Raw genomic sequence first — 18,686 nt, 5'->3', positions numbered from 1 at the left:
AAATCTATGACCTGATGCATCCTTATTACTACCCAGCGATCATACTATATTTCTGTAGTCTATTTCCTTTCCTACCATCCTAGATGACTGCTTCATACCCCTTTCCTCATACCTAACATGTCTTCTGTAATCCACCTTCTTCTCGCTTAAAGACGTTGCTTCCCAGTTCACTGAGGAAAATTGAAGCATTCAGAAAAGAACTTCTGTAGCCCCACTACCATATCTGTATTCCACCAGCATCTGCACATGTATACTTGGCCTTCTGGCTCGATATTATAGATGATCTTTTACTTGTCTTTATTCTCTGTGCTCTAATTACTGTACTTTTGCACTAGATCCTATCTTTTATTGCCTACTCAAAGACACTGCTCCAGAAATTCTCTCCTCCCCCACCCCGCCACCCACCATCTCTGGCATTGTTAATTTTCATTGTTTGCAGGAACATTTCATTAGCATACAGACGTGCTATTATTTTTCTTACCTTAACAAGAAAACAAAAAGTACAACTTCTCTTGACCCAGTGTTACCCACAGCTACCTTTCCATGTCCCTGCTTCTTATTGTAGCCAGATTACTCAAAAAGAGTTGCCTATTCCTGCTGTTCCCAGTATCTATTCCCCATTCCCTTTTAAACCTCTTTTAATAAAGAGTTTTGCTCTTACCACTCCACTAAAACTAAACTTGTGGAACTCATCGATAACCTGTATATTAAGAAATCCAATGAATTTATACAATAATCCTCATGTTTCTTGACCGAGCAGCAGTATTTGATGCTCTTGAGCACACCTTCCTTCTTGGTATACTATCTTAACTTGATTTCCAAGATGCCACCTTCTGTTAGTTTCCTCATTCTCCTTTGCTGGTACCTCCTCTTGTCCCTGGGCTCAGTTCTTGATCTTCTTTTCTATTTATCCAGTCTCCTTTGATGACTTGAATTTAATTGTCATTTCTACACCTGCACACTCAATTGATATCTCTGTCTTAGACCTGTCTATTCAGCTTTCAACTTGGATATCTAGGCACCTCGAATGTTAATTAATTTGTTTTTTTTTTTTTTTTTGTATTTAGTTCAGCTTTGCTCTCTTCACTATCTCAGTTGAGGACAACTTGGTTCTTTAGGTAGGTGAGACTAAAAATGTTAGAGTCCATCCTTTTTCCTTTTTTTTCTCTCACACTCCATGTTCAATTCATCCAGAAGTCCTTTTGGCTGAAAAATATCTAGTATCTGATCACTTTTTTACATCATTGATGATGGTTAGGACCAGGACCTCACCTCCCACTTGAATTGCTCCAGTAGTTCTAACTGGCATTAATATATATATATATATATATATATATATATATATATATATATATATATATATATATATAAATTTCTCTGTAAAGCATTAAAAAAGAAATCCAAGGATGAGATGGCTGAGATCTCAACTCAACTATCTCCAAATACATTGTTGTTCATTCCCTGACCTTTCCATGTGATATTTCTTGGTTGTTTTCTAGATCGGTGTCATTCTCTTTATGAGCTTCTGTAGTGCAAGCTTTTTTGTAGGGTCAGATATCTTCAGAGCCAAATCCAGGGATCCACATGTTCTGCTGGCACTCTAGATGCAACTCCAAGGTGCTGGAATTGCAATGCCAAGCAAGCTGGCACTCTGCTGTCACCACACTCTCAATAAAATCCTCAGCTGTCTGCAGCATCTCCTCCACCTCTTCATCCAATTGCTCATTAGGATCCACTTCTCTTACTAAGTCTTATAATTTCTTCTTGGTCAATAACTGAATGTTTTCAGGGCTACGACACCCTCCTCACCCAAGAGTGCCTGGTATCTTTACCATTGTTGTGCTATTGGCCATGGAGTCTTGTGGAAGGGTGCTGGCTGGTTCTGATTTTATGGATGAGAAATTGTAGAGGTTGATTAGGACTGAGGGGCCAAACTGGTTCTTCATAATCTGCTGAGGTTTGGATTTCAGCTCATAGAGCTTATCAAGATCCTGTTTCTTTTTGGAGGTATGAGGACCAAGGCCAATCAAAGGCAGCAATGTCTATCTCCCCATGATATTCAGAGACTGCCCCAGTAAAGCGATCATCTCATCAGCCAGTCCTACCATATAGTTATTTGGTTATTTTCAACATACTTTTTATCTTCTATTTTAGAAAACACAAATATTTGTGTATACATTTATAGGTATTATCTATTTAAATTTCTATTTTATATAATTTTTACTGAAAGCAAGTGATTTCTAGATCTTTTGGGTATCTTGGGTATCTAAAATTGTTTGATGTTCTTATCTTTTTAACAGGTCATTGCTTTAGTGATGGATATGTTTACAGATGTGGACATTTTTAAAGAAATAGTGGAGGCATCAACTCGAGGGGTATCTGTATACATTTTGCTCGATGAATACAACTTTAATCATTTCCTAAATATGACTGAAAAACAAGGTTGTCAACTTCAACGTCTGAGGGTAAGAATCCCATGTTTTTTTCTCAGCATTTTGTGAATTGTTTTTATCTCAGTTGAATTTAAGTAATGTTAAGCTATTATTATTCCAAAAGTTAAGTAGAAAATATATATATATATATATATATATATATATATAATTTTTTTAAGGTAATATAATGATTGATCACAAAAGGGTCTTCTTGCACTTTTCAGAACGTGACTGAAACACACATCTTCATGATAGATATGGTGCTTTTCTTGATTTTGGAGCACTTAAGCTTCTGAGTTTACTTTGCTGCCAGTCATAATTAATGCTTCTATTTTGTATGCATAACCTTGAAACCATTGACTCAAGTGATTCTTTCACTCAGCAGATGTTACTTATCACAACCATTTGGCATAGTGTTTTCAGTTACATTTGACTTTTTAAAAGGAGGGTGCATTATAATTTTAGTTATTTTGACATCATGCAACTGTAATCTGAGAAGATCTCTTGCAGTAGGACCCTAAGTTATTTATGAAACCATCCTGAGTAAATGTAAAGGAATATCTCCTATTTATGTTATGTTGAAAATGCATATTTTAAGTGACTATTTTTCTAGAGTATTAATTTTTGGGGTAATGTTTTAAAATTTGTTTTTCACTTTATTTTTGTTTTAAAGTGTTTAAAAAATCATTACAAGTATACTTTTTTTTGGTGCTATATCTTTCTACTGACATTTTTTTCTTTTAAAATATACTCTCTTTCTAGCCTTAATTTTTACTTTATATTTACATATAATTCTAGAATATTCGAGTGCGGACAGTAAAAGGCCAAGATTATCTTTCAAAAACAGGAGCAAAATTTCATGGAAAATTGGAACAGAAATTTTTGTTAATTGACTGCCAGAAAGTTATGTATGGTTCTTACAGGTAAGATTATTGTGTTTACCTCCAACATTATCAATCATTTATAGAATTTATTAGTTTCAAATTTCAATGCAATCTATTTTGTCATATTTTATTCAGGTATAATTGACATATAACATATTAATTTCAGGTATACAGCATGATGATTTGATATTTGTATATATTATGAAATGATTAACATCCATCACCATACATAGTTATAAAATGTTTTCCCTTGTGATGAGGACTTTTGAGATATACTTTCTTAGCAACTTTTAACTATGCAATGCAGTATTATTAACAATAGTCACTATACTGTATATTACATCCCCAGGACTTATTAATTTATAACTGTAATTTTGTGCCTTTTGACCCCGTTTCACTCATTTCAACCACCCTGTACCCCCTGGCAACCACCAGTCTGCTGTTCTGTGTATTTACAAACTTGTTTCATTTTTTTGTATTTTTTTTTTTTAGATTTCAAATATAAGTGAAAACATATAATATTTGTTTGTCTTTATGACTTATTTCACTTAGCGTAAAACCTCAAGGGCCATCCATCTTTTTGCAAAGGGCAAAATTTCTTTATTTTTAATGGCTGAATAGTATTCCTGTGTGTGTGTGTATGTGTGTGCGCATGTGTGTGTGTGTGTGTGTATCACATCTTCTTTATCTATTCATCTACTGGTGGACACTTACATTGTCTCCATATCTTGGCTTTTATAAATACATGTGAACATGGGGGCTCATATATTTTTTTCAAGTTAGTGTTCAGTTTCTTCTGATAAGTAACCAGAAGTAGAATTGCTGGGTCATATGGTAACTTCTATTTTTAATTTTTTGAGGAACCTCCATACTGTTTTCCATAGTGGCTGCACTAATTTGTATTCCCACCATTAGTTCACTTGTGTTCCCTTTCTCCACACCCTTGCCAACACTTGATGTTTCTTATCTTTTTTTATAATATCTTAGTTTATGTTTACCTGCACCATTATCAATCATTTACAGAACTTACTAATTTCACAGTTTAAAGTAACCTGTTTAATTTCTTAAAAATAAACAAAAAAGAACTTTTGCATGGAAGCTTAGAGACTTGGGTTTCAATTCTGTCCGTGCCTTTAAAAAGCATTAAGATGTTAGGCAAATCATATAACTTCCTTGGGCTTCAAGTTCTTCATCCCCAAAATGAGAGGGCTGACTAATATCTCAGATTCCCTTCAGCTCTATAATACAAAAAGAGTTTTTGCTTCTTATGAAAACAGTATGTAGTGTGAACATAATAACAATTTATGAAAATTGAAGCTATTTATCATTTTGAAGAACGTGTCAACCAAATTTTTCTTATTTTATTATTATTAAGTATCTGATAATTATGTGGTCACTGTAGTACTACCAAGAAACGAGTTTAACAGTCTAGCTATTAAAAATGCCATGGTAAACACCAGGCAAGGTTACTCAGCCCCAGATTCTACTCCCTGGCATCTTTTGAGGCTTCCACTGGTCATGTATCTACTCTGTTCTAGCTTAGCTCTTTCATATATTTCATCCCCAAGCCTTATAACTTATCTGCAAAGCAGTTGTTTTCATCTACATTTTATAAATGCTGACACTGAAGTTCTAGAAGGTTAAGTGACTTGTCTAAGACTCCACAAGTAAGGTCCAGAGGCAGTTCAGGACTGATTGGCAGCCCAGTCCAGGTCTGGCTGGCTCCAGAGTATGAGGTGTGATCAAAAAATATGGTGAATGTTTAAAAAAAAAAAAAAAAAAAAATATGGTGAATGTTTAAATTTTTAAAAAGTTATTACAGTAAAATATACATTGTCATTAATCCCCCTCAAAATATTCCCTCTCACTTTGAAAATACTTATCCCATCATTCTTGCTACTTTCTGAAGCAGTTCTGGAAGTCCTCTTTCATGACTGTCTTTAGTTGTGCTGTTGTGGCTGCCCCGATGTTCTGAATCATTTTGACTTTGGGGAAGAGCCAGAAGTCGCAGGGTGCCATATTCGGTGAATAAAGCGGATGAGGACACACTGTAATATTTTTATTTGACAGAAATTGCCATACCAGAAGCGATGTGTGACCCAGAGCGTTGTCACGATGGAAGATGATTTATGGCACACTTTAAAAACACCTTCTCTCAACCATAGCTTACCGGAATGACTGCACCAAACAAGTGGAAACTTGTCACACACTAAGTTTCGATGCACCGCTTCCCATATTGAAAATCCCAGCCTTTCTGTTGGATGGCACTCGGCAGCAGCTTCACCATATTTTGTGATCACAATGGAAAGCCTCTGTGTCATACATCGCTTCTAGTATTGCAATTTCTGCCAAATAAAAACATTACTGTGTGTCTTCATCAACTTTATTCACCAGATATGGCACCATGTGACTTCTGGCTGTTCCCCAAAGTCAAAATGACCACGAAAGGTAAGCATTTTGAAATAGTTCAGGGCATGGAGGCAGCCACACAGCGCAACTAAAGACACTCATAAAAGACTTCCAGGACTGCTTCAGAAAGTGGCAGGAACAATGGGATAAGTGTGTTCGAAACAAGGGGGAGTATTTTGAGAGAGATGAATGGCAATGCATCTTTTACTGTAATATATATTTTTTTTAATTTAAACATTCATCATACTGTTTGATCACACCTCATATAAATGCTGCTGGAATACTCTCTTATAAATTGCAGTCATCAGCCCTGAATGGGATACACGTGAGGCTAGATCAACAGGCAGATGAAAATACCAATAAACACATGTGTGCTGCTAGGTCACCAGGGCAAAGTGGACTCATTAACGCAGACTGTGGGAAGAAGCCAGGAGAGTTGTGGATGTAAACAGGACAGTATGAGGGGAAACCTGCCTCAGGTCCACAAGAAGGAGGCAACATGTTAATTAAAGTGGAAAGCTGTGGACAAGTTACTTAATTTAGTGGCACTTTAGTTTGCTTCTCTGTAAGACAAGGGTAATCATAGAATTACATCATGTCATTGTTATGAGACTTACAGTTAATGCATCCAAAGTCCCTAATGTTCACTATTATTTTAGGCCTTGTTTTAAGTGTTATTTTGCTAACTTTCCCTTTAAGCTACAGGGTACTTTTTTTGAAAATGTAGTTTGGAGTTCTAAAGGAAAACTTGTTAAGAACAGAAATTACAACTAGTACTTGAAATTAATGAGTTCTTTTAAAGACTCATTAGATGTGTACATATTTGTTCAGATCTACTTGATTTTAGATGGATTTTAATTGAAATATTAATTAAAATTGGGAGTTCCCTTGACTTATACAGAATGGTATTTATTAGTTAACCTCATCATATGAATGCTTTCTGTTTTTATTATTTAACTTGACTGTCAACAATAAATTTACCTCAATTTTGTTTCGTAGTTTGAGCTAGAGTTATTTAAGTCCCATTTTTAATCCTATTTTTTAACTCATTTTTGTTTCCAACTCATGGTTTTTCTCCCAAGTTTGCTCAAGAACATTTTCTATCAGCATGGGATTGTATTAAGTCCCAAAATTCATAATTTTAGGTGATTTATGGTTTAACTGGGGATGGAACTCTATGTGGAATCATTATCCTCTGAATTTGGAAGGTGTTGCCCTATATTCAAAATTGCTGTTAAGAAGTCTCAAACAATTATTATTCCCATTCGTTTCACATAATTTTTTTCTCTTTTTCTTTCTGTAAGCATCTAGGATTTCCCTTTTATTCCATGCTATTCTCATATTTATTATAATGTTTCTAGGTCTAGGCCTCTTTTCTTTTGTTGTTGTGCACAATCCAAATATCTGTGTCTTTCAATTCTGAGAAGTTTTCTTATTTATTCTTTGATAAATTTTTCTCAATTATCTCTAGTGTCTCTCCCTAGAATTCTTACTAACTAGATTTCTGCTTCCATTGTATTTTTTTCCCCTCCACTTTTCCAGCCAGGGATTAGGGGGCAGGAGGGCATTTTACTGACTGGGGAATTTTCTCAATTATATCTTCCAACCTTTCTATTATATCTTTTTATATTTTGCTATCAAATATTTTGAGTATCTGCTAATTGTACCATTTTCATAGCATCCTGTTCATATTTTACAGATGTATTGCTTTCTCTCTTTATTTCTTTGAGGATATTAGTGTGTGTGTGTGTGTGTGTGTGTTTATACATATTCTTATATGTGCAATTTCTCTGCTTCCTTCCAGGTGCATTTTTTGTGTTTGTTTTGGTTACTGTTTTGCATATAGATTTTACAAATTATAAGCTATGTTCTAAACTTACTTCATATGTCTGCCTATCTTTTGCTATATGTTGATAGTTAAGAATGAGGGACTATAAACCTTATTGGAAATCGTGTGGGGAAATGCTTAGCAACAGTTGAGATCACAAAGGAGTGATTAGTTGGGATCCTGGACATTTTACATGAAGATACCTAAATGTCAGTATCAATAGCTCTTTTATCTCTGGGAATGGTCAGTGTTTCTAGAGAATAATCTTTAAATTGAATATATCCAATTGAATGTCTTTTCATTGCCTGAAATTATACTACAATAATATTTTTTGAATTAGCCAGAGTATGGAACCTTTTCCATTTGCCACACATTCACCAGTACCATTATCTTCTTAGATTCCTAAACACAAAACCTATAGGTTATTTCTGTTTCATAACCTATACACATCTTTTATGGCAAGTAGGTATTCTGATTCTTCTTGCTACTGTCTCAACATTTTTACTCATTATTCCAATTTCTACGCTAGTTTAGTCTCTTATTACCTTATTCCAACTACTTTATTCATAATAGTAAATGCAGTCCCTCATCTTTCAAGTCTGTACTACAAATAGCTACTAAAAGAAAAGCAGCTTTATTTATGGTGACCAAGACATGAAAATAACCAAAATGTCCTTCGATAGATGAATGGATAAAGAAGTTGTGGTATATATACACAATGGAATACTATTCAGTGGTAAGAACAGATGAATTAGGACCATTTGTGACAACATGGATGGATCTTGAGATTATAATGCTAAGCTAAATAAGTCATACATACAGAAAAAGCAGAGAACCACATGATTTCACTGATATGCAGTACATAAACCAAAAACAACGAAAGAACAAGACAAACAAATGAGAAACAAAAACTCATGGACGCAGACAATAGTTTAGTGGTTGCCAGAGGGTAAAGGGAGAGGGGGGTGGTAGATGAGGGTAAAGGGGATCAAATATATGATGATGGAAGGAGAACTGACTCTGGGTGGTGAACACACAATGTGATTTATAGATAATGTAATACAGAATTGTACAACTGAAATCTATGTAACTTTACTAACAATTGTCACCCCAATAAAGTTAATTAAAAAAAAATTCCTCGGACATCTCCTTTTATTATAATTTATCCAAATTTGGAAACAAATTCTACACAATCAAACTCTGCTGTGCTTTCAGGGTTTTCCCCACTAGTTCATCCATGTCTTATATAGCTTTTTATTTCAGTTAAATATAATTTGTTTTCTGTGTTCAACCACTGCGTGGCCATTATTACTTCCTTCCTTTTTCTATGTTTCTTCATCAACACAAATTGTTCTCCCACACCTTTCATGTCTGAACTTCTGGTTATCTAGTCTCTGTCAAAATATTGCTAAACTCCCACTTTCTTCAGGAATTTTCTCATATTAGATCCCTGACTATTCTTCATTCACTTACTTGCTGTTTCTAATATATTTTGTATACATATTTTCAGTTGGATTGAAAATGTCTTTAATGATTTACTTTCATATGATTTCTTTTAAGTCAGCCTGGTGTCCCACACATCTTAAAAAAAGAGCACCCAGTAGATGTTCTACTCAGACCATCCATTCAATAAGCATTTCGATAAAATTAAGCATATCAGGATAATTCTTCAGTTTCACACTGCTGTTTATGCTATTGCGTATATTTTAAATTATTACTATGCACCTTCTTTTCATCTTTTCATCTGCCTTTGTTATTGTCTCCGTGATATAAACTGTAAACTCCTTCATTGTGGAGAATGTCTTCATCTCCTTTTCTTTTGTATTAACCTCTGTTGTATCAGGTACATTATTTGATGCATAGCAAATTATCAATCCATTCCTTTTTCAGCTCTGTGACTATATATGTTAATTATTTATATTTTCAAACATCAAATTTAAAATGTGACATGAAGTTTCAAATAACTGTCACTTCTAAAACTAGCAAAGAGACTGGAACTTCCACAAAGTACTATAAAGTTGTTACAAATTTCATTTCCTAGAAATTGTACCTGTTTTAAAAGACCTAAATTAGCATTCTGACTGGCGTGGTTTGTGAGGATTAAGTTTATCAATCGTTTGTACACCGAATGAAGTGAAGTATGCCATTTAATGACTGAGGCCAGACAACTGCCGGCATCCTAAATTACACTCATTGAGTAAGTCACAGAGATAAAATACACGTATTAGCACAGAACTGGCTTACATTATAACACATTAGAACTATGAGAAGTTGTATATAGACATAGAACTATGTATTCATAGTATATTGTATAACTAGTATATGTATAACTAGTATTCATAGTAATTGTACAACACATAGAACTATGAGAGATTATGCTGTCCATGAGCTCATTTTGGACATGAGGAAACTGAGGCCCAAGTTTATATGGCTGGAGAATTCAGCAGAAGTCAGTTCTCTCTACTTTTCCTGTGACACTAGCTTGCCTGGACCCTGCACAGATGCTATATATGAAATTTAATACAATTTTTACTCTATAATGTCTTAGTAGGAAGAGATGCAAAGTGTAGAGCAGACTTTTCTTTGGACTTGTGGTATGTAGTGCAAGAACTATGGGTGGATTCAAATTCTGGACTTGAGTTGCTTTATTATTTAAAATATGGTTATGAGCTTGGGAAGCCATATGTATTACAAGCATGTAATGACTGGAGATGTGTTATGGTAGCCAAGGAAAGCAGAAATTGCTATTGTCAACATTAAATGACATAGTTTTCTTAGTAGAGTTATATATTGTCATTCATATTTTAACTTAGCGAACATAAAATGTTCCCTATTGATTTTTTTCAGCTACATGTGGTCCTTTGAAAAAACTCACCTCAGCATGGTTCAAGTAATCACAGGACAACTTGTGGAATCCTTTGATGAAGAATTTAGAACTCTCTATGCCAGATCATGTGTGCCCAGTACATTCGTTCAGGAAGAATCAGCAAGGGTGAAGCCTGGCAAAGCTCTCTGGGACAATGCCACTTACCAGCGCTCAGTTTCTTCATTAGCTTCTGTTTCCAGCCAAATCAACCTTCTTGGTAGACAAGACAAAATTCATAAACTAGATTCTAGTTACTTCAAAAACAGAGGGATGTATACTCGAAATGAACATGACAAATATAACATAAGAAATCATGGATACAAACCTCCTTTTGTTCCAAATTTTAATGGTCCAAATACAATCGGTCAGTATCAATCCAGTCAGACAAATGAAAATTGGAAGAGGCATAGTTATGCTGGGGAACAGCCAGAAACAGCACCATACCTGCTGCTGAACAGGGCTGTACATCGCACCATCAATCCTCCTGGTAACTGGAAAAAACCTTCAGATAGTCTCAGTATGACATCCTCATCACGGGGAGGCTGTGCAAGCCACCATAACACACCTGTCCAGAGTTTTGCCAATCGGCTTGCTCAGAGGAAAACAACACATCTCGCAGAAAGGAATTCAAATGTGCGTAGGTCTTTTAACGGGACAGATAACCATGTTCGCTTTTTGCAACAACGAATGCCAACCCTTGAAAATACCACAAAGTCATTCTTGCGTAACTGGAGAATTGAATCTTACTTAAACGACCATTCAGAAGCTGCACCTGAATCAAATGGATCAGCTCTAGGGGACAGGTTTGAGGGCTATGGTAGTTCTGAGAATTTAAAAGCCAATGCCCTTTATACACATTCCCGGCTTCGCTCCTCTTTTGTGTTTAAACCAACTTTACCTGAGCAGCAGGAAGTTAACAGTTGTACAACTGGCTCTTCAAATTCAACTATCATTGGTTCCCAGGGAAGTGACACACCTAAAGACGTCCCAGATACCCCTACAAGTGAAGAGCATTCCACAGACAAACCATTGCCAGGTTCAACCCCACCACAGTCAGAGACACCACAAATTCATACCTTACAGGTTCCCGAAAACCACTCAGCTGCCTTAAAGAAAACTACAAATGACCATATAGAGTCCAACAACTATTTATATACAAACTTGTGTGTAAACAAGCAGACAGAAAATCTAAAGAATCAACAAAATGAGAATGTGCTGAAAAGGCGAAGTTTCCCAATCTTTGACCACTCAAAAGCCAATTTAGATAATAGAAATAGTAAGCATTATGTATATAGTACACTTACCAGGAACCGAATTAGACAGCCAGAAAAACCCAAAGAAAATTCACTGAAAAGTTCTAGAAGCATGCACAACGTGACCAATAGCGTGGAAGAGGAAGAAGAGGTCAAGAGAGACCCTCCGAGCAGCACAACTACCAAGTCAATTTCCATTGCTGCTTTGCTTGATGTGAACAAGGAGGAACCTAACAGAGAGCTCACTTCAAAGAAGGATGTTAAGGGTTCTCCAAGCTTTTTGAAAAAGGGATCTCAGAAGTTAAGGTCATTACTTAGCCTTTCCCCAGAAAAGAAAGAAAATCTATCCAAGAATAAAGCATCTGCCTTTTACAGAATGTGTAGTAGTTCTGACACTTTAGTTTCTGAGACTGAAGAGAATCAAAACCCCAAAAAATCAGAACCAAAAGTTGATTCATCTCCTAGAAGAAAGCGTACTTCCTCATCAAATTCTCAAGGCAGCATCCACAAGAGTAAGGAAGATGTAACTGTTAGCTCATTTCAAGGGATAAATTCTTCACCTGAGGAAAGTAATAAAAGAATACCTTCTCCAGGTCCAGTAGAAAGCAAGTTCTTGGAAAGGGCAGGAGATGCTTCTGCGCCAAGATTTAACACCGAACAGATTCAATACCGAGATTCAAAGGAGATCAATGCAGTTGTTGCTCGGGAAAGAAAACTAGCTTCTTCTCCAAGGCCAAAGCCCAATGAGCTTCTAAGATCTCAGTCAACTGACCGGCGCATTTACAGTCGTTTTGAGCCATTTTATAAGATTGAGAACTCTATGCAGCCAATAAGCAGCATGCCAAATGCCAGTATACACCGCCCCGAAATAAAATCCACAACTGTGGGCAATAGTTATGGTAGGTCCAGCCCAATACTTAATTACAACCCTAATGTTTATCATTCATATCAGCCAAATGAAAATAAGTTTCGAGGATTTATGCAGAAATTTGGAAACTTCATACACAAAAATAAGTGAAATAGTGAAATACTGCAATTGCAAATAGATGTTAAAATACAAAATGAATGTGGCTATAAACATTTGTCCAAAGAACATTGTGGACAGTTTTTATAACATGACAGATTTCTGTAGGGGCAGAATTTGAGGTATGATATATATGTTTAACAACATACTATGTACAGTAAAGTTATTCTGTGTGAGAAAGTTAATTGTGCTTAATTATACTACAGATGGAATGTCTCTATAAAGACATGATTTTTGAAGGGTAATGGTAAAAAAGAAAATGTAGTTGTTTTCTCCAGACTGAAGATCTTCTTAAGTCTTAAGTAGAAACTTTAGTGGAGTATGGATTTTAACCATTTATTCTAAAGCCTTTCCTTTTACAAAAAAGGATCCTAATACTATCAGTGGCTCTTCATAATACATCATTATGGGATTTTCATATCTTCAAATTATGAGAAAATAAAGCCTTTTTGGTTTTAATTGCCTTTAAATTCTACAAGTTAACTTGCTATATTTTATTAATGTTTTATTAATTTTCCTGGGGAGTATATACAACTGGTTGGGGAACAACAGTACAATTCAAACTACATGGCTCGGCATATTTTTTTATTTTGCCTGAGAGTGTTTGCAAAGTCAGTCTCATGTAATATAAGTACATCATAGGACTTTGTTTTCCTTATCCTTTGAAACCATCCAGGATATGCTTCTTTCCACTCTTTCAGGGAACCTGTACTTCACCTACCTGTCAGCTGCTGACCTTTAATAGTCATTTCTTCCTTTTCAAACTTAAAGCAAGCCAGCAGAAATTTAGAAAACCTGACTTATTCCTCTCCTTTTTCTACTATAAAAACTATTAGAAATGTAAAGGTCTGCCTAAACTTTTATCTTAGATTAGTATGACAGTGCTTAGGTGTTTTGCTTGCAAAAGTGTTTGCTCTGTTTTATGCTGTGCCTAATACGGTGTGAAAGGACACACTTTCATAAGAGTGCTGTGATGAAAATGAGAAGTGGTACCTGGTCTGCTCTTCTAGGACTGCAGGGACTGATTGTATGCTTTAAGTCTTTTTATATTTTAATTTTATTATGATACTCAGAACATAAGGTATCCTTTGCCTTTCTTAGTGTAATGAAATAAAGCTTCATATCCATTACAGAAACTTTAACTTGATTTTACTTCATCCACAAAGAACAAAATTCAAGAAACAGTGCATCATTTTAGAAGTGAAAGTGTTCCCACAGCACTTTAAATATATTATTTAACAGCTTCTAATTTGCTGTATGGGGCAGTATTTTGTTGTTTGAAAAATTCAAGATAACAGTCAAATATTAACATCTATGTTATTAAATAATTAAAATGACATTAAAATATCTATGTCACCTAAATAGTTGTCCATAGTATTGTAAACCCATGATAAAAATCATGATGGGCGAAAACATGATAGAAAGGAAAAGAAGACTTAACATTTATTGAGCACTTACTCTAAATTAGGTCGTGAGCCTGAACCTAAGGTCACAACAACGTTATGTGAGTACCATTGCCCTCATTATTTTAAAGATGATGATTGAGGTGATAATTGGGACATTGAGATTCAGAGAGGTAATATGACAAGTCATATTACTAATAAGTAGTGATACTAAAGTGTCTATAACATTATGTCATATCACATTACCTCACAAATGTGTTCAATTCCTGCCTCACCCAAACGGTTGGGAATTAAATAGAGGCTATAATTCCTGACTGAACAGCAATCAACCAGAAAGGGTTTAGTTGAATTCTACTAGACGATCAAAACACACAGGGCTTAAATTAATTGTAGTGGGTGAGATTAGGGAATTAAATGGAGATTGATTTCTGAATGTAACCTAGCAGGCCAGTTGTTATTGCTAGGCATCCATTTTGATCCCTTTCCAGCTAACCTGTGGCAATGAGAGGAAGGAAGGGAAAAGGAACCATGAGTGAGTTGGTTCACCTGCTTCTTGCTAGAGAAAGAAGTCCACTAGGGTAGGAAGCTAGGCAGGGAATGGAACTCAGTGTTAAATACATTATCTTGTTAAATATTCACAGTAACCCTGTGAAGTAAATACCTTCTTTCTGCAAATAAGAAAACTAAGCCTAAGAGAAGCTACCTAACTATCCAAAATTTACACAGCTCTGAATTGGTAGAACTGGGGCTTAAACACAAAAGCCTGTATTTTTAATACTCTACCACATTATACTTTTCTGGCTTATTCCTCTATGCTTGAGGAATCTTCTTTGAAAGTAGTCACTCTCTTTTGCTCTCTCTCTTTACAAATTGCAGAAATATAACAGTAACTACAGCAATAGCATTTTATAAACAAATCTATAATATAATGTTTAGTTTCACATTCATAAAAGTAGGTTTTAAAACTCATTGTAACCCAGGGAATCCCCAAGTAGTACAACATGGGATTTTATTGTTTTGGTGAGCTGACCTAATAGATTGAAAGTTTTGCACAATTCCTAATAAATTAATAGCATAAAAATAAAAAAGAGGGAACAGAGTCATTTTTTCACAAGAAATGTAGCCAAGTATATTTATAAAAAATTTGAATTAAAAGAAAAACACCTTTAAAATTTGTATTTCCTTATAATCAGATAAGGAATTCAGTTGTAATAAGAAAACTTTCTAATTCGGGGGTGTCCAAATTGCGACCCACAGGCCAACTGTGGCCCATGATCCATTGTTAATTGGCCCACAGCAAATTCCAAAAATATATTTAGTTTACTTAAATAAGCCAGGTGAGGCAATATGTACTTCACCTCGAGTGAGTGGCCCGGCTGTTTGTGTATTTTACCGTACATGGCCCTTGTTGAAACACATTGAAAAAAGTTTGGACACCCCTTTTCTAATTATTAGTGGGTTAATTTTTTAGAGTCATCTGGAAATTCTTTATAGATTAATAACAGTTCATTGAAAAACATTAGAGTTGGGTGAGAGACAGTGAGTGAAAGAGATTTTTAATTTTCCTCTTAGAAAAATTTACTTCTGTAATTCTACACCCTAGTCTTTTACCCATTTACTAAAGTCAGAACACACAGTAAACCAAACCAGATTGACTTTCATGTATTACCCATTCTTTGTGTTAGATGGGCCTCTTTCAGAGATAAGGGGATAATGGGCTAATTGTCACTAGGCAGCTCTGAAATTGAAAGTCCTGAATATTTAGAGCAATGTAACTTTAAAGCTGAAATTACATAAAGACTAGAGTTTAAATTATGTTTAATTACAAGCGAAAGCTTGTTGCCTTTTTATACAGCAACTGCCATCATTTCTGGAAACTTAGATAGCTTTTAAATAGCTCCTGATTTGAAATTGGTGAAACTGGGAAGTACAGGATGCTTTATTGCATCCACTTAGGGTGGATAGTTAGGCTTTTGCACAACAGATGTATTCATTCTCCTCTGCCTTTTTTCCTTGATTACTTTCCTTCTATCTTTTTTTCCTCCAGAAATATCTGTGTGTCAGAATCTGTCCAAGTGACTTTCCAAAGTTTCTGTGGCTGACAAACTCCTCAAGGTTAAGACTCAGCAAGCACATGATACGTCAAATAATGTACTCAGTTTAAGTTTTAAACAGACACTCGAAACTTCATGGATGTATTCATTTCAAGCAATATACTTTCTTTTGCTCCCAAATTAATATTGGTGGAAAGATAATGTCAAGTGAACACACTTTCATATTAAAGTTTGGTAAGGTAAGTTTTACTCACTGTATAGTAAGTACATTCATTTGTAAGCAGAAACTTTAAAAAAAAAAAGAAGGGTGTGATTTCATAGTTCTGACAGATGACTTCAGAATAGTTTAAGTGCTTGTACCTTGAACATGTTGATATCCCTCTATTATAACGATGGGATTAGCCACAATCCTGACATGGTGTATGAAGGTATGGGTACATGTTGGTAATCTCATTTGTGGAAGCAAATACCTTATTTAATCAAGATGACATCTAGTATGATCTAGGTAAGCAGGAAGATGGTTGAACTTTGACTCCATTCAACTTTAACTTTGCTCAAGATTATCCAGTTATTCAACTATTATTCCACAGATATTTGTCTTTAGTGAATATCTGTTGATTCTTAGTGTGCCTATGGCTAAAGGATGTAAAGTAGAATCATTGTTTCATGTTAACTATGTGTGATGCTGTATTTTTTTTTAAGTTTATCGAAATATTCAGTTTGGTTCTAGAATATTTAAAATAAAAAGGGTGAAATGATAAACTAAAAAGTCAATTTTTATATACATACAATGTTAGCAAAAATACATTATTCCAAATTAACTTTTGTTTTAGATCTAATAAATGAATATTAAATAATTTTGTACAAACATCAATATATATTGTAAGTTGTTTATTTTTTATCTTCATAGCCTGGATTTTTCCATATAAGCTCATGCTTTCACTTAGTTATTAGGAATTTAGATTTTTACACATTTTTAATTATTTCTCCATAAATATTGAAACCATTGTTTAAACACTTTTAGATCTATATTTGATATACACTGACAATATTCTTCCCTTAACAGTACATAGACACTCATTATCTTTATTTCTATTTCCGCTAGAACATAGTAGTTATTTCAAATAACTTGTGACTTTGAAAAATAGAGAATCTATTTCATTAAAAAAATTGGTAGCTAACTTTTGTATAACTTTGTGGCATTTAGTTTGAGTAAACTATTCTAAGGGAACATTTGTATTATATCAATTAATGACATTAAATAACTTAGAGTCTGAAAGTGATTTAAATCTCAAAATGCATTTTCCTTGGAAAAACACTATTTCTCTTATATCACAGATTAAGATGCAGTTGAAATACTGTGTTGAAAATTAAATAGTGTTTTTGTAAAGGCAAACATGATTTTTAAGTAGGTAGGTGTAATTTTAACTAAGTATAATTTTATTTTTCATTTATCTTAAATTGCTGATATTTAAGAAAAAGCTATTTCAATGGGATAATAAGGGGAACAGATAAGGTTTTACTTACGTGGCCATCCTAAAGGAAACTTTTGAATAGGCTCAGTTTATGTAAGGAGTCAAATAACATCCTGAAGTAATTGGACTAGATATAGATGGAAAGACATTAAAAGGAATATAGTTTGTATAATCCTTATTTGCTATTTGAGAAAACTAACTACTTTCAAAACTTACTGTCGATGTTCACTTTGATCACCTGGCTGAGGTAGTGTTTGTCAGGTTTACTCACTGTAAAGTTACTCTATTTTTCTTTCCATATTGTACTTTTTAAAAATAAGTACTTCAGGAGTGTGATTGTAAGTTTCCTTATTGCTGTTGAAGTATCATTTCTTCTAGGCCCTGTCAGCTGACAGAGCAAGGAAATGTATGGCTATATTCTGACCTCTGGGTATACATATATATGTGTAAATATTTTCATATTTCACCACCTGCATCTATCTTAAGCTAAATATGATTTGTGTCTCCAACTTATGTCTATGTCATACTTATGTCTCCAACTCTACTCAATTACCAAATGGATCATTCTAGCCTTCTCCCCTTGCTTGTCTAAAACCTCCCAACATCAGTTAGAAAATCTAGCTCTCATCATCCTTTATTCATTTACTTAAATGGTCAGTTCCAGTATACATATACAGTGGTTTCAGAAATTGTTATGAGGTGTGATCAAAAACCAAGGTGAATGCTTAAATTAAAAAAAAAATTATTACAGTAAAAGACACATTGCCATTAATCAAAGTATTCCCCCTTGCTTCAAACACACTTACCTCTCATTCTTGCCACTTTCTGAAACAGTTCTGGAAGTTCTCTTTTGCGAGTGTCTTTAGTTGTACTGTCATGGCTGCCTCAATGTCCTGAATCGATTCAAAACATTTCCTTTCATGGTCATTTTGACTTTGGGGAAGAGCCGGAAGTCACACAGTGCCAGATCCGGTGAATAAGTTGGATGAATACACACCATAATGTTTTTATTTGACAGAAATTTCCATGCCAGAAGTGATGTAGGATGAAGTTAAAGA

The 18,686-nt window shown here is 34.7% G+C and overlaps 1 protein-coding gene and 1 pseudogene across 4 annotated transcripts in view; one reads left to right on the top strand and one right to left on the bottom strand.

The window, feature by feature from the left end:
* The window catches only part of FAM83B (family with sequence similarity 83 member B), a 78,226-nt gene extending 61,207 nt beyond the window's left edge, over positions 1-17,019 (top strand). For all 3 annotated transcript variants that reach the window (XM_081044856.1, XM_081044855.1, XM_081044854.1), the window contains exons 3-5: positions 2,301-2,465; positions 3,231-3,355; positions 10,401-17,019. In XM_081044856.1, the coding sequence (XP_080900982.1) occupies positions 2,301-2,465; positions 3,231-3,355; positions 10,401-12,690 (2,580 nt within the window). In that variant the 3' untranslated portion in view covers positions 12,691-17,019. The remainder of the gene's footprint in view (positions 1-2,300; positions 2,466-3,230; positions 3,356-10,400) is intronic.
* LOC308490904 (transcription initiation factor TFIID subunit 12-like) lies at positions 1,455-2,027 on the bottom strand (annotated as a pseudogene). The gene has a single exon. The product of its transcript is annotated as a transcription initiation factor TFIID subunit 12-like (transcript).
* Positions 17,020-18,686: the final 1,667 nt, after the last annotated feature.

The sequence above is a fragment of the Rhinolophus hipposideros genome (assembly GCF_964194185.1).
Source record: "Rhinolophus hipposideros genome assembly, chromosome: 3".
Classification (NCBI taxonomy): domain Eukaryota; kingdom Metazoa; phylum Chordata; class Mammalia; order Chiroptera; family Rhinolophidae; genus Rhinolophus; species Rhinolophus hipposideros.
Note: the sequence above shows the minus strand (reverse complement) of the source record. Positions and strands in the feature narration are given on the sequence as shown.